We start from the raw sequence: 13723 nt of genomic DNA on the forward strand, positions 1-13723 counted from the left end.
GGGTAGAATCTGTTAACGGAATTTAACTTATGTGACATTTGCCCATCGGATGTTGATAACCTTATTAACTGAATTTTGAGTCTGTAGCAACCCTCTCACTTGTTCCTGGTGCTGCACCAAGCAAGACTCACCATAAAGAACTTACGCATTTATAAGGACTGATGAGAGTCTAACTGGAAAAATAATTCTGTTGAAGGACCATGGTTCTGGTTGAAGAATAATTGGAGGTCGCAGCAGGGCGATTTTTGTTCTTTCTCTTTTTCCACCGGTTTTGCGAAGGTTCTAGAAGTTTTTTAGTCCGTGGTTTTTTTCTAAGCGTTTCACTGCATGTTTTACTGATTTTCTTTCAGGTCTTTCTTATTTCCTGTTCATTTTTTATATTATTCAACATTTTTTAAATTTAGGAACGTTTTAAAATTTGTGAACATTTTTAAATTCTAAAGTTCCTGACCATTTTTTAAAATTAAATATTTTAAAATTTTACGACTGATTTAAATTGTAACATTTCAATGCTTCTAATACTTTTAAAATTTCATGAAAATTTTGTATGACAAAAGTCGGTTTTTATTTTTTGAGAAGCCAAGAGTCGTTTTTTTCTAAGAAAGAAAGTCGGCTAAGAAAATGGGCCCAAGAACAGATGGGCCGGCCTAGCCGCAGCTCAGGCCTCAGGGTGCGCGATTTCTCGTTGCCCAGCGCGAACAGGAGCTCTGCTGGGCTTTGCCGTTCCCGTGGCTGGCAGTCCTCGCCTCCGCCACCCTCGACTCCGGCGGGCGGCACCTAACCGCCGCTCCAGGGACCTCGCCTGGCCGCTTAGTCTCCGCCCCGTGCGCGATATGGCGCGGGCCGCCGTATAGGGCTGGCGTGCTGCCTCCGTCGTCTTCTCCGCACAGCTTACGTAGTCAACAGCAGCTTTGTCCCGACTGCGCGCGCCCTTACCGCCGACCGCCGCCCGAGTTCCGGCGCCCTCGGCTGCTCCTGCCATCCTCCCTGAGCTGCGGCACTCGGCCACCTCTCCCCGAGCATCGCAGGTAGACGCCGCTCGGCATCCCCATCGTCTCCTCGAACTCAGGCGCACGCCACCTGTTCGATTCATTGACCCAACGGATGTTTTAGCATTTTGTGGGCGAGAGTACTGCTGTGAAATGGCCTAACAGATAGATGTTGCTACGGAATCGAACCATGGTGTGATTTGTGTGTGTGTGTTCTCAAATGAACCATGGTTTGTTCTGTTTTTCCCTGTATTGTTTGTTCTTGTATAATCTGCTCTTGTTGCTTCAATATTCTCTTCTTGTATATACAGTCTTCGCTGCAATGAATCAGTTCTTGCTTCCATATAATCTGCTTCTATATTCTCTTCTTGCATAACCTGCTGTGTAATGATTCAGTTTCTGCTTCCATATTCTGTTCCTGTATAATTTGCTCTGTAATGATTTGTTGTTGTCAAAAGTTGCAGTCTGGAGTGTCCTGGGTTCAGGATCAACCTTACTCCCCCTTGGCACTCAACCGAGTTGCTGTTCCGCTTAACGCCGACACACATCTCCACCGCTCCCCTTCTTAATTCCACGGGAGCACGCCGGGGCGCCTTCTTCCCAAACGCAGGTGAGCAGCTCGCCGCCCAAACTGGCCATGTCTGCAAAAATCTGACCTTGGCGCTCAAGTCTTGCTTGTATTTGTGTCTACTGTCTACAGCCGCATTTCTCACCGTTGTTGCTGGAACCTGCTGCTCTGTGCGTTCGCCTTCCAAGGACAACATGTATGTGCTTTTCTTACTTGCTTTACTTCATTTATGCTGGTCGCCGAAGCAATTCAATATGGACAGCTTGCTGCTTTGTTTAGTTGACCGGACTCAGACAACGGAGCACCATGCCGGACAGGAGAGAAGCGACCCTGCTCGAGGACCTGCCTGAGGAAATCATTGACAAGATACTCAAGGGATTGCCGCCAAAGGACGTCGGCCGCTGCCGCGCTGTCAGTACGTTGTGGCGCAGTATCACCTCCATACCTGAATTTATGCTTGAACACCACCGGCGCCAGCCATTGCTCCCCATCATCGACGGGCTTGGGCGGCCTGCCAGTTTCGTCCTCTTCCGAGGTGCTGGTGCCGACACCTCCAATCAACAGCTCTGGCCCTTCATCCCGGGTCTCAGACACTACCATTTAAAGCCTACGCTCTCAGTCACCTGTGATGGCTTCCTCATCCTCCTAGAGCAAAACAAATTCTACATCTACAACCCGGTCTTGCACAAGCGTGCTCTCCTACCATACCCTCAAGCTGGGGAAAATGAGTGCAGCAACATAATCGGTTTCTACCGGCACCAGCTAACTGGAGAATACAGGTTGCTCTGGACCACATTCCGCCCTCTCTCGGTGGTTAAATACAGCTTATACATTCTCACAGTGGGATCAGGTGTGCCGAGGCACATTAGAATCAGAATGCCAACAGTCTTGTCACCTTCCGCAGAACATAAGTTACTGGGGGCACTGTGCTATTCGAACTATTGTCCACCACCAGTCCACCTTGGTGGCAGCCTGCACTGGTGTCCTTTTTCTGTTTGTGGTGTCGCCGACATTACTGGAGGCAGCAGAGACATTGTTGTGTTCGACACAAAAGCAGAGTCATTCCAGTGGATGCGCAGTCCTGACCAGGCATACCCTAATAGGAAGTTGTTCGACATGAATGGGACGCTTGGTTTCTGGGGCAGCTCAATCAAGGGTGATGCAGGAGGTTGTTTGAGTTTCACCGCTTTGGATATTTGGGTGATGCAGGATTACAAGGCTGAAATCTGGGCTTTCAAATACCGGATTGACCTGTCAACGGTTGAGGCATCACGGCAACTTTATTTGACTTCTTGCAAAGGGAAAAAGAAAGCACCGCTTCGTTCAACAGTGCAATGGTTCAATGATATGGCTGTGCTTAACGAGCATGAGCTGCTGATCATGTTTAATGATAAACACGTGTTGCGCTGCAACACTGATGGCATGGTCTTAGGTTTGGTGAACATTGGAAAGAGTCAATACTGTATGTCACTTACTTCCCACCGCTTCCAAGAGAGCATTATTCCAATTCCATCCTTCCCATGAGATGCCAGAAGATGAGGAACCTCCATTCTCCACAGGGCGTCTCTGAATGTTCAAGACTCCTTCCTGGTTTGCTTTGCCAATGGGCTCAGACCTTGTTTTTCTTTTCAGTTATTATTGCTAAGAAGCAACAATGGCACTGTTATGATGAGATCTTCGGTGATTGTCCAAAAAAAATATGATGAGATCTTCGGTCTTGCTCGTATTGTTTGAGTAAATGCTTTTGGCTGACAGGGCCGCACTCTAGCATTTCCTTATATGTTAGTTACTGCATTTTTAGTTGTGGAAATGATATTGTTTGGCCTGGGTCTCTCCTTGCAAGGCTGGTAGTTTGATCTTTGTTGTTCAGAATGTAAACTCTTAGGTATTACTTGTTGCTTATAGGCTATAGCACTCGGTTGATCCTGCTGCTTATGTCAACGTGTCTTCACCGGGGCCATGCTTGCATATATAGCTGTGTGTGTCTAGTGCTGCAAGCTATGATGGAAGAAAGAACCTCTATGCACGTTGGTCATGTGTCAGGAGTATTGGCTGGAGTTTAATTTGCTTGCTGCTTTTTTCGTGTGCCGGGATTTGACATGTTTTTTTGGGTAGTAACGATCGACTTGAAGATGTGCTGATCTGGAGCTGGGTGTTGCTCTGCTTGGCTTTTCTTTCTTTTGAAGCATTGTGTTGGTATGGCTGTGTGGATTCTCGATGCTTTGTCATTGGCTTGTTGCAGAGGCCGGGTTTATCTTTTCGCATTAGCTTGATACTAAATCCCCCTGCAAAAGAAAAGGAAATCTTGATACTAAATCAGCGACAATCAATATGGATCGGAGGGGGTGCTTCCCCCCCCCCCCCCCCCCCCCCCCCCCCTCTATCTTATGCTAGTTTCTCTTTTTGGTGCATGTGTTGTTTGAAGTTGGAAACTCTAGAGAGATTGTTGAAAAGGATTTAGGTGGAATAGTTTAGTGACCAGCAGCCGGCTGGAATGAATGTTTTGAGGATGCTCCAGTCCAGAGCGCACCTTTGTGTATATACAACATAATTCAGTGGATTGGACAGAGAAAATTGTATGAACCAGACTTGATGAATGAGCCTCCTTGAAACCCAAAACTGAAGGTAGGAGTTGATTGAATGAGCCTCCTTGAAACCCTGATCTCAGGGCTTCTTCGTCGGTGGTCATGGTGCTCGGCAGGGCACAGTGGCTCGCATTGCGTCCGGATGTCTGTTGGTGGATCTGGCACCTTGGGCTAGAGGCTAGCCGCCGGTGGTCTCTGCGAGTTGCAGTTGGCTCCGACGGATCTCGGGGTTTCTTCGTTGGTCGGCAGCTTCGATGGTGGTGGTGGTTGGTGGGCTTGCCGGCACCGATGTAGGATGATGTGCGGCTGGGGGTGGTGTGGGAGTTTGGGTGAAGACCCTGTCCCGGCTTTGTGCCATGACCAACAATGGCGGTGGATGTGGCCATCATTGACCTTCTTGGAGGCATCGCTGCTTGCTCCCACACCCCTCCCGCATGGATCTGGACATCATGGCCTCTCTAGGAAACCCTTGATCTTGTGTGATCGGACAATGGTGGCGCCTTGGTGTCATATTCCCTCTTGGGGCCTTCATCTTGGGAGCTTGACATCGGCGACCGGGACCGGTGGATGACGGTTGTTGTGGCATCCTGGCTTCTGTGGCAACGATGATGACGGAAGCGATGTCGGCGACGCGACAATGGTTGCGGTAGTTGACTCTTCTCCAGCGTGTCCACGGGATTGCCTCAGTTTGTTTGTTTCTGTGAAGTCGAAGATGCGGTTGTGTCCCTTTTGCATACAATGACCGGCTGCATGTGGTCCGTTCAGTGTCTTCCGTGATGCTAACCATGCCTATTTGTCCTTTATAGCTCTTTTTTGGAGTTGTAGTTGTGCTGTCTAGTCGCAGGTGGCTGAGTTCTGGCGCAGATCTTCATATAACTCCACATGGCCTCTAAAGTGTGGATTGAGTCAACGATCGCCTATGGTGAAGTCGGATCCGTTTGCTTAGGGTTTAGGGATGGCGATGTTGTCTTCACCATAGAATGACATGGCAGGTCTATGATACAGGTTCCAAATTTATTGTTTCAGAGTGTATGGTAGGCAGGATATATGATGTATATTTAAGAGGAGCCCTAACTTTAGTTGTCCAAATAAATTATATTTCTTGAGGATTGAAATTAGATTTCATATCTTCAGTTGCTTTTTAACCGGGTCAATTTCCCTCTCTGTAGTGTTTACAGATATACCTTGTGTTTTTGCAGATTGTTGAAATGTCTACTTAATAGAGAATGATATTTGGATACATATAATAACTAAAGCACTGGGGGTCTTCTTTAAGGCTTGTGACCTGTTATGTCATCTTCATCTTTGTTGTTTTGTTCTCTCCTATGCATATTTTTTAATAGTGGGCTATCACTCTTGGCGGCAGATACCTCTAACGCTATAGGTCCTACTCCCTCTCCCCTCCGGACCTTCTCCGCTCGCGACCTCCTCCTCCCCTCGCGAGCCGCCGCGGCCAATAGATCGCGGTCGTCCCTCTCCTCCCCTACTCCCCTCCGTCGCCTCCTGCGCGGGCGACCGAGGGGCCCTAGCCCTAGCCGCCAGTCCTCCCCGCCTTCCCCTCTCCCCTCCTTCACCGCCAGTGGTCGACGCCGGGCAAAACCCATGTGTCCGGCGGCGGCGGCGGAGGTACTGCCTCCCCTCTTGGGTCTATGGGTGGCGCGGGACACCTCATCTCGAGGGTGTGATCCCGATCTGGATCGTGGCGGCGCCGATCTGGACCATGGCGCCCAGATGGACAACGCTGGCATGGCGGCCGGCTGGCGTCCTAGTGGTGGCCTTGGCGGCATGGCTAGCACAGCCCTTCCCAATTTGGTGTGGAGGGCCCTGGATTAGGGGCAGCGGCCCCTGGGATGGCCTCCCTGTCGGTGGCACGGCGGGGCGAGAGGGCTGCCGAGGATCGGACCGGATGGCCGGAGATTCACCGGCAGGTTGGTGCCGTGGCTTGCTGCCCCGGTGGCCAATGGCGCCGAACTGCTTTTTCCTCCAACCCATGTTGCGTGCACTCCGTCTTACCGAACATGGCCGCACTGGTAGCCGGTTACCGGGTTGAGACGGAGCGGGAGGGAGGGATTCAGATTGGGATAATTCCTAGGTCTCTTTATGTCGGTCGCGATGGCGACGACACTTGAGGGTGTCGTTTTTATTCTTGGAGACGCCGTTCGGATCCGCCCTACCTCTTCCCACCTCACGGTCTCTCGGGTGAAAACCCTAAGGCGGTGATGGCGTTCTTGGCGTCGTGCCTTTCTTGAATGCATCGTCATGAGAGCTATGTGGCAGTGGGCACCGCTTGGGTGCGTCGGCAGTTGCAGATTGCGTGCCCCTCTTCCTCTAGGTGGTAGCTGTTACAGGGGAAACCCTAGGTCTGGGACTCCCGGATCGGATGATGACGGAGACTTTGATGCCGTTCTCCCTCCTGGGGGCATCGTCTTGGAGCAGTGATTCACTAGAGAGGCTAACAGGTGGAGCGGTGTTACATCAACCGCATTGAAGACGGTGGGTCTCGGCAGCGTGGAGCAGTGGAGTCTCAGAGTTGGACGCGGTTTGAGCGACGTGCGCAGGCTGGTGGAGTTGTCTGGTGTCGTGGTGACGTCGTCGGCAGATGAGACTGGCAAGATCTATGCAGTGGTTCCTCCTTAAGACGGGATGGTGGAAGATGGCGGTGGCGGATCCTTCAGCATGCGCAGGCGGTGCATGTTATAGGACACCTAGACCAGATGGTATTAAGACCTCTGGGTTAGATTGTGTCTGTTATGCGGACAAGGCACACCTGTATTGGTGTAGGTGTAGTGACTTTGTTCGTCTAGAAGGGGGCTTCTGGTTGATCCTTGTATTAATTTTATGAGACTCTGATGGATAATTAATAAAGATGGCTGTGTGCATCATGGTGATCCAGAGACCGAGGGTATACACTATAGCGTGCTATTTAAACTTTACTTTTATCTGTTAGGATCAAAGTCTCTACGCACAGGACCACTGTAAACACTACAGCTCAAAAACTCCAGACATATCCTTTTGTCAATGTGATGATGCTTTCTTAGCCTTCCTGCGCATCTCGAGTCCAAGCAACATTGTCCCCAGGCAATCACATTCACGATTCAAATCTGTCAAGTATGAGGCATCTTAATGTTAACATGTTGAAATTTGCTCAGACACCATACATGTGCGGTGGCGTTGCTCCAGAGAAAACGTATTTGTGGATACCATCAGCAGATCAGCTCCAGTAGTGTCTCCTTAATACTTCTCCATGGATAATGTCCAATCGTAGATTGAAAGTCGTAGTCATTGTAAGGTAACTCCATCGCGGCGTTGAAGCTTAGGAGCTCAGTAAAACTGATATCTCCTTAAATCCATCCGAATTAAAAGTAAATACAAATGCTCAAAAGTAAAAGAAAAAACAATTCACCATCGGCAATTGCAAGGTCTCTTCAATCTCCACACGAAGTAAACAATTAACTCCTTTTCTGTTCTAGAATACAAGCAACTACTAACTCTGTTACATGTCGACAGATATATCCAAATCAATGAATCAGGATGCTGGACAAAATACACGCTTCATTAGGATTCAATCTCTGGTGCAGCTGACGTCTGAGATATATATCTTTGCTGTAGGCCTTTTGATGCTTAAGTGTCACCATAGCCAAAACTAACTAGCTAGGACATGCATGCTTTTGTTCTTCTCCTGCTATTCAGTGAAAAGGGTAAAACATTTTGGCCCATGTTTAATGTGCCGAATACCGAGCTCTGTCAGTTCAGTGAAGTGCTTTGCTGCTGGTCGTTTTACTGACCAGTCGTTTGCAGCAGAAAACCTTTTCTAGTACCCGTTGTCATTGAACAATTCATTTGTAAGGTTGTACCCTTGATCCCTAGAAGATACTATATCGATATACATCTTGTCCACTTTTGTTTCATGCTCTTGTTGGGATGTAAGAACTTGTTGGGATTTGCTGCTGCGTCTGTCATGCAAGAAACACATGTCAAACATATTATGGTGATGCACTGTGTATTAGAATGATGGGTTGTACGTCCTGCATATTATATACAAGGAAGAAAACTTGGGTAAAATGGTACTCCCTCTGTAAATTAATATAAGAGCGTTTAGAATACTAAAATAGTGATCTAAACGCTCTTATATTAGTTTACAGAGGAAGTAAAAACTTTCAAAGTATAGAAACGTTCTTTTATTTGTTATTGTTTTCTTGAGCAACTTGCCTTAAAACAAAGTAAGGATTCCATAGGCTAACAGAGTAAAGTTCTGTCTAGTAATAATATTTTTTCAGAGTGAATAATTTTTGTTTGTTAGAGTAGCAATTAGCAGTGCTCAACATTCCCTGTAAACAATTTACAGTCTTCCACTCAAAAATTACAATTTAGAGTCTAAAACTAGTGGTGGATGCTGCTAAATGTAGGCATACGCTAGAGAAAACCACGACTCCTTATACTAATTCCATGGATATTGTCCAATCTTTGATTGGAAGTTATAGTCATATATAAGGTAACCCCGTGGCTGCGTTGAAGACATATGATCCAATTTCTCGAAGTTTATGTGTTGAGTAAAACTAATATCTCCTCAAATCCTTCTGAAATCAAAAGTAATGATGCTGAAAAGTAAACAAAAGAAATCACCATTATTGCAGGTACCTTCAATCTCCACACAAGGTAGCGATTAACTCTTTTTCGGTTCTAGAATATATACAAGCAACTACTAACTCTCTTACATGTCCACAAATATATCCAAATCCAAATCAACAAATCAGGATACTGTAGAAAATATACAATGCAGACCCCAAACGCGCGTAGGTGTTGACTATTGGCTTAAACTAACACATAAATCATCTTCCTTTGCGACTAACACTATAAAGTGGAAAAAATTTCAAATGTCACGCCAGGATAACAAGGGGTCCATGAGAACTCCCGGTGTGGAGGCTGAAAGACACGCCAGGATTACGTGGCTGAAGGTGAGAAAACTATACCTGCGCACTCCGAGCCATCCTTCACTCTTCAACATCACTGAACAGAAGGTTCTTGCTAAAGCCCTCCAGCCTGCACGCCTGGTGGCAGTTATAAGCATACGAGGAGATAGATACCAAATAATGGACCATTTAGACTAAATTACATCACACTGAAAGCAGCAAATTGCTTATAAACAAGTAAGGGGAACACAAGTTACTAAAATACGTCCATGGATAACTGATGACACAACCAGAGACTAGCCTACCCGAGCTTTGGTTCATTGTTAAGACATGACATAGCTTAACTAGATAAGCATACCACATACATGGCACGCACAAACAGAAACTACACATCACTGAATTTTGGACCACTAGCAGCACCTAACTATATGCATCAGTGCTTGTGCTTTCTCCCACACTTAGACTTGACTTGAGAAGGTCAGACAACACCGCAGGGTAGCTTGCCGCCAGATACTTGTACCCCTCCGTCGCCAGCACAGCATCAAGAACCTCACGATTCCTAATGATGAACTGGACGCACTTCGCCTTGAGCTGTGGACAATTATGCTGCTCGGCTAGAGCCAGAGATGTCGCTGCCGTGTCAACACTGATGCCACCAGAGAGCTCGCTTTCACAGATCACCTTGAGCCTGTCCAGTCTGTACCTATCAGCAGCTGCAAGCAAGTGCTGAGCTAACACCATCACCTCCTTGCCCGTCTCATCGAATTCAGGCACAGTATCAGTGTAGATGAAGTGAAGTAGCGCCTTGAATACCGCAGCTTGCATGTCCTTGATCTCCACATGCCCCGCACACTTCTCCTTCATGTCTCCAAAGAACTCGGCCATGAAAACAGGAGATCTTGCAGCCAGTATGTTCTTATGAGCAGTAAAAGACTTGCCAGACACAAGAAAAGTGACATCTGCCCCCGTCTTGCTCTGCAGGAGTTCAGCGAGGTGTTGGTGCAAGTTTGAGGATGGCACTGCCACTTCTTTGATCGGGTCCGTTGCCGGCACTTCCTTGAGAACGTCAATGGTGCATTGCACAGTAAAAGAATTGCCCCTAATATAGCCTGATGATGCTAGCGAACTTCTATTGATCAAGACTTTAGTGATGCATTCTTTGGGACGGCGGAACACCCCCTGCTCATTAACTTCCATGGATGGCTCAAGCTTCCCCGTCGGATCGACCAACCGGCAGCCTAGAACGACCCTCACACTGGGCCTGCGAGCTTTTCTGAGAAAGGCACGCTTCACACTGGCCCTGCGGGGTTCGCTGAGAAAGGCAAGCTCCACTAGTACAGCGGAGCTCCAATCAGGATAAACACGGATTTCCCAATCGTACCCATCGAAGCTCCATCTGGATTTGATGTGACCGTCCTTGCCCATGCTCCACGTCAAGCTGAAGCCGTCGACCTTGACCAGCTGCACTGAGCGCACAAAACTGGTGACGGTTTTGGGGGCATTGTCCATGGCGAAGGCCGGACAGTGGATCTGCTCAGGTGGACAGTGGATTTGCCCAATTCAGCAAGCGACGAGCAAAAGCATTGGAACCAAGGAGGCAAAACGACGGCTCACCACGCCACTGGAGAAAACCCTAAGCGGGTGCCGACGGAGGTGGCGTCCAGGCGCCGGCGTGGTGGATCGACTGGCCTCCCGGCGTCCGATGAGGCGGATCCGGCCAGATTTGTCCCCCTCGACGAGCCGGACCTGCGCCTTCTCTCGTACTCGTGGGGAGAGGATCCGGAGAGAGAGGAGAGAAGGTGGAGGCGGCGAGTGAGGAACAGTCTGAGGATCCGGAGTGGACTGGACCGGTTGGTATCGACGGTCGTTGGGAGACCTTGAAAAAAAAAAGACATGTCCGCCCTGTTAAAATAAGGCTCTGTTTGGTTCATAAGTCTTAGGACTTTATTTAGCCTCAACTTATAAGTTGTAAGGCCAACTTCACCGCGCGACCCTAAACGAACGTCCGGATTGACCCGAATCTGTTCCTTTAGGGCGCCGATGGATACGCCCGTGTCCGGCTGTGTCCATTGGGTTGTGCGTGCGCCTACCGCGCGGCCGCACCCCAAATCGTGTCCGAGGTGGGCGGGATTAAAAATAATAATTAAATAACTAAAAAATCAAATAAACGCATTTTAAAAAAACATAAAACATATATATGGGTTGGCCACAAAACGGCCCAGTTTCAACGGCCACTTAAAAGGCCTAGATTCATAATTAACATAATAAGAAAATAAAAAAAACTCCTCCCGCGTGCTCCTGCCGCGCCCGTTGGTGCCGTGGCCGTCGCCGTCTTCACTGGCCGCCGGTGTCGTCGTCGTCGCTGACGAGGTCGACGTACTCCGGCGGCGTCCAGAGGTGGGCCGGCGGTGCGTGGTGGACGGGGGCGGGCTGGACGGCCGGAGCTGCCTACACCACCTCCTCCCGCGGCGACGCCTCCCGCTCTGGAGTGGGGCACCAGTTCACGCCCAGGTCGGCGGCCATCTCCGGCATAGTGCACGACCAGCCCCACCCCTGGCCCAGGAGCTTCTCGAACGCAGGCGAGTCCTCCTCCATCGGCTCCTCCTTGGCGGCCGCCGTGACGGCCGCCAGCTGCAGCTCCGGGAAGGCGACGTCCCCGGCGGCAGAGAGGGCCATGGTCTCCTCCAGGCCGTCCCACTGCCGCTCGTCGTGCGTGTTCATGGAGTCGTCCATGACACGCTGCAGGAGACGGGCCTCCTCCTCCGCTGTCATGCGAGGAGGGGGAGGGGGCGACGGAGACGGGGAAGGCGACGGCGTGAGCGTCAGGCCACGCACCCGCGTACGCCTGCGCGGCTCTGCACGTGGCCTCCGCGGCCCCGACACGGTGCCGGCGAAGTAGGACGCGCGCCGCACGTCGTGCTCGTCCTGGAGCCATGTGTCCCAGAGCGGCGAGTCGGGGGCATACCTGTGGTCGTAGTACAGGTCGTCGGGGAGGAGTCGGCAGCGGCGGTTCATCTCATCGCGCCGTGCACGGCCGGTCGCCGGCACTAGCGGGATGGGGACCCGGTCCGCGGAGAGGTGCCACCCGTTGGGGAGGTGGGCGTCGCTCCACGGGACCGGCGTCCTCGTCTCCCAGTACCTCCGGCACACGTCCGCGCAGATGTACTGCCGGTCGCGCTCGCCGGAGGGCCTAGGGGCAATGGTGAAGGGGGCCGGCGCGGGGGCTCGACGGGAGGAGTGCGGCGGTGGCGCGGGGGCCCGACGGGAGGAGCGCGGCGGAGACGCGGGCTCCTTCTTCACGGAGCCGCGGCGGCGCCCCGAGGAGGAGCCGGCCTCGCGGTCGTGCTTGCCCTTGCCGTTCCAGAAGCCCATGGCGAGGCGGGCGGCCGGCGAACTCGAGGAGGAGTCGGGTTAGGGTTTCTGCGCTGTCGGGGTTCGAGGAGGCCGCTGGGTGGCGTGGGGCAGTGTGGATGACGACCCGTCCACGCTTCCCACTTAAAGAAGGACGGCGACCGCTCGACGTGCGGATGACAGGTGGGGCCGCCCGCTCGTGCGCATTGATGTGGGTGGGTGGGAGGTGGGTGGCCGCCTGCCACGCGGCCCCGACACGGACGAGCGAGCGTCCATTTGGTGTCCGTCGCGACCCAAACCCGGCGCAAGTTTGCGCTCGAAATGGGTCGGCCCGGACATAAAACGGACAAGATGGGTTCGGGCCGTCGCGCGCTGGGCCGCCTCCTTTGTCCCTTTTACCCCAAACGGACGGGGCCGAACAGGATAGGGTCGCGCGGTGGAGTTGGCCTAAGTCCCTAAAAAGTCCCTACCTGTTTGGTTCCTCAGACTTATAAGTCTTTATAAGACCATATTACAACTATAAGTCCCTATAAGTCCCTCCTTGAAAGTCTTATTTCATAAGTCCCAAATGCCCACTTTAAGTCTCGATAAGTCCCTCCTGTTTGGTTTAGATGGGACTTATAGGAATTTTTTGAAGTCCCTAAATCAATAAGTCCCTGAAAACAAACACCCTCTAAGTCTTATTTTATGTGTGATGTAAAAAAAAGTCTTTTTATGTGGAGATGCTCTTTTTTTAGATTGATGACCCTAGCAGCGGCCAATTAAGTTTATTCCCCCATGCCGCCGCATCAGTTCTGGGTTTTATCAGTCCAAAGTTCAGGTTCAACACCTGTTGTCGCCATCCTGAGACTTCACCTTCCCGGTTAAAGCCTTGCCCTTGATCGATGGCCAGAGATCATCGCTATATCCTTCAAAGTGATTGTCATCTCGCCAAGGGGCAAGTGGAAAGAGAGCGTCTCCAGCCTCCAACAATCTGTAAGGGCGGTAATGGCCGTGGAGTTCATTCATGATGGTGTGCCTTTGAAGTTGAGCACGGACTGGAGAAGATCCATTCTTCTGTAATATGGCTCGTATCGATGGTCATATTTGAGGGCTTTGCCAGGATTGTGACCCCTCAAACGAAGTAGTGGAGGAACCTAACACTAGTAGAAAAAGGACCTAATGTGAGACATATTAGTCCCGGTTTGATTTTGATCCGGTACTAATGGTACCATTAATGTCGGTTCGAACGGCTATGCATTAATGCCGGTTCGTGTTGAACCTTTAGTACCGGTTCGTGCCATGAACCGGTACTAAAGGGGTGGTGGCAGGCTGGCGTTA

General features: G+C 50.5%; 2 protein-coding genes and 1 pseudogene across 2 annotated transcripts; 1 reads left to right on the forward strand and 2 right to left on the reverse strand.

Moving 5' to 3' along the window:
• Positions 1 to 693: 693 nt before the first annotated feature.
• On the forward strand, positions 694 to 3276 carry LOC125523107 (F-box/LRR-repeat/kelch-repeat protein At1g09650). Its single transcript, XM_048688157.2, is given in 5 exon segments — positions 694 to 1028; positions 1454 to 1599; positions 1690 to 1753; positions 1837 to 3062; positions 3064 to 3276. Coding segments are annotated over 2 exon segments (1263 nt in total). The 5' UTR covers positions 694 to 1028; positions 1454 to 1599; positions 1690 to 1753; positions 1837 to 1863; the 3' UTR covers positions 3128 to 3276.
• Positions 3277 to 9256: 5980 nt separating this feature from the next.
• LOC125523108 (BTB/POZ and MATH domain-containing protein 1-like) lies at positions 9257 to 10889 on the reverse strand. Its single transcript, XM_048688159.2, has 2 exons — positions 10667 to 10889; positions 9257 to 10582 (listed from the first exon to the last, which is right to left on the reverse strand). The coding sequence occupies exon 2, from the start codon at positions 10559 to 10561 to the stop codon at positions 9473 to 9475; it is 1089 nt and encodes a 362-aa protein (XP_048544116.2). The 5' UTR covers positions 10562 to 10582; positions 10667 to 10889; the 3' UTR covers positions 9257 to 9472.
• A 497-nt stretch (positions 10890 to 11386) lies between these two features.
• Positions 11387 to 12424, reverse strand: LOC147961249 (uncharacterized; annotated as a pseudogene).
• Between the last annotated feature and the right edge of the window lie 1299 nt (positions 12425 to 13723).

Source organism: Triticum urartu, chromosome 7A, assembly GCF_056163025.1.
Source record: "Triticum urartu cultivar PI428250 chromosome 7A, HENAU_Tu73, whole genome shotgun sequence".
In the NCBI taxonomy this organism is placed as follows: Eukaryota; Viridiplantae; Streptophyta; class Magnoliopsida; order Poales; family Poaceae; genus Triticum; species Triticum urartu.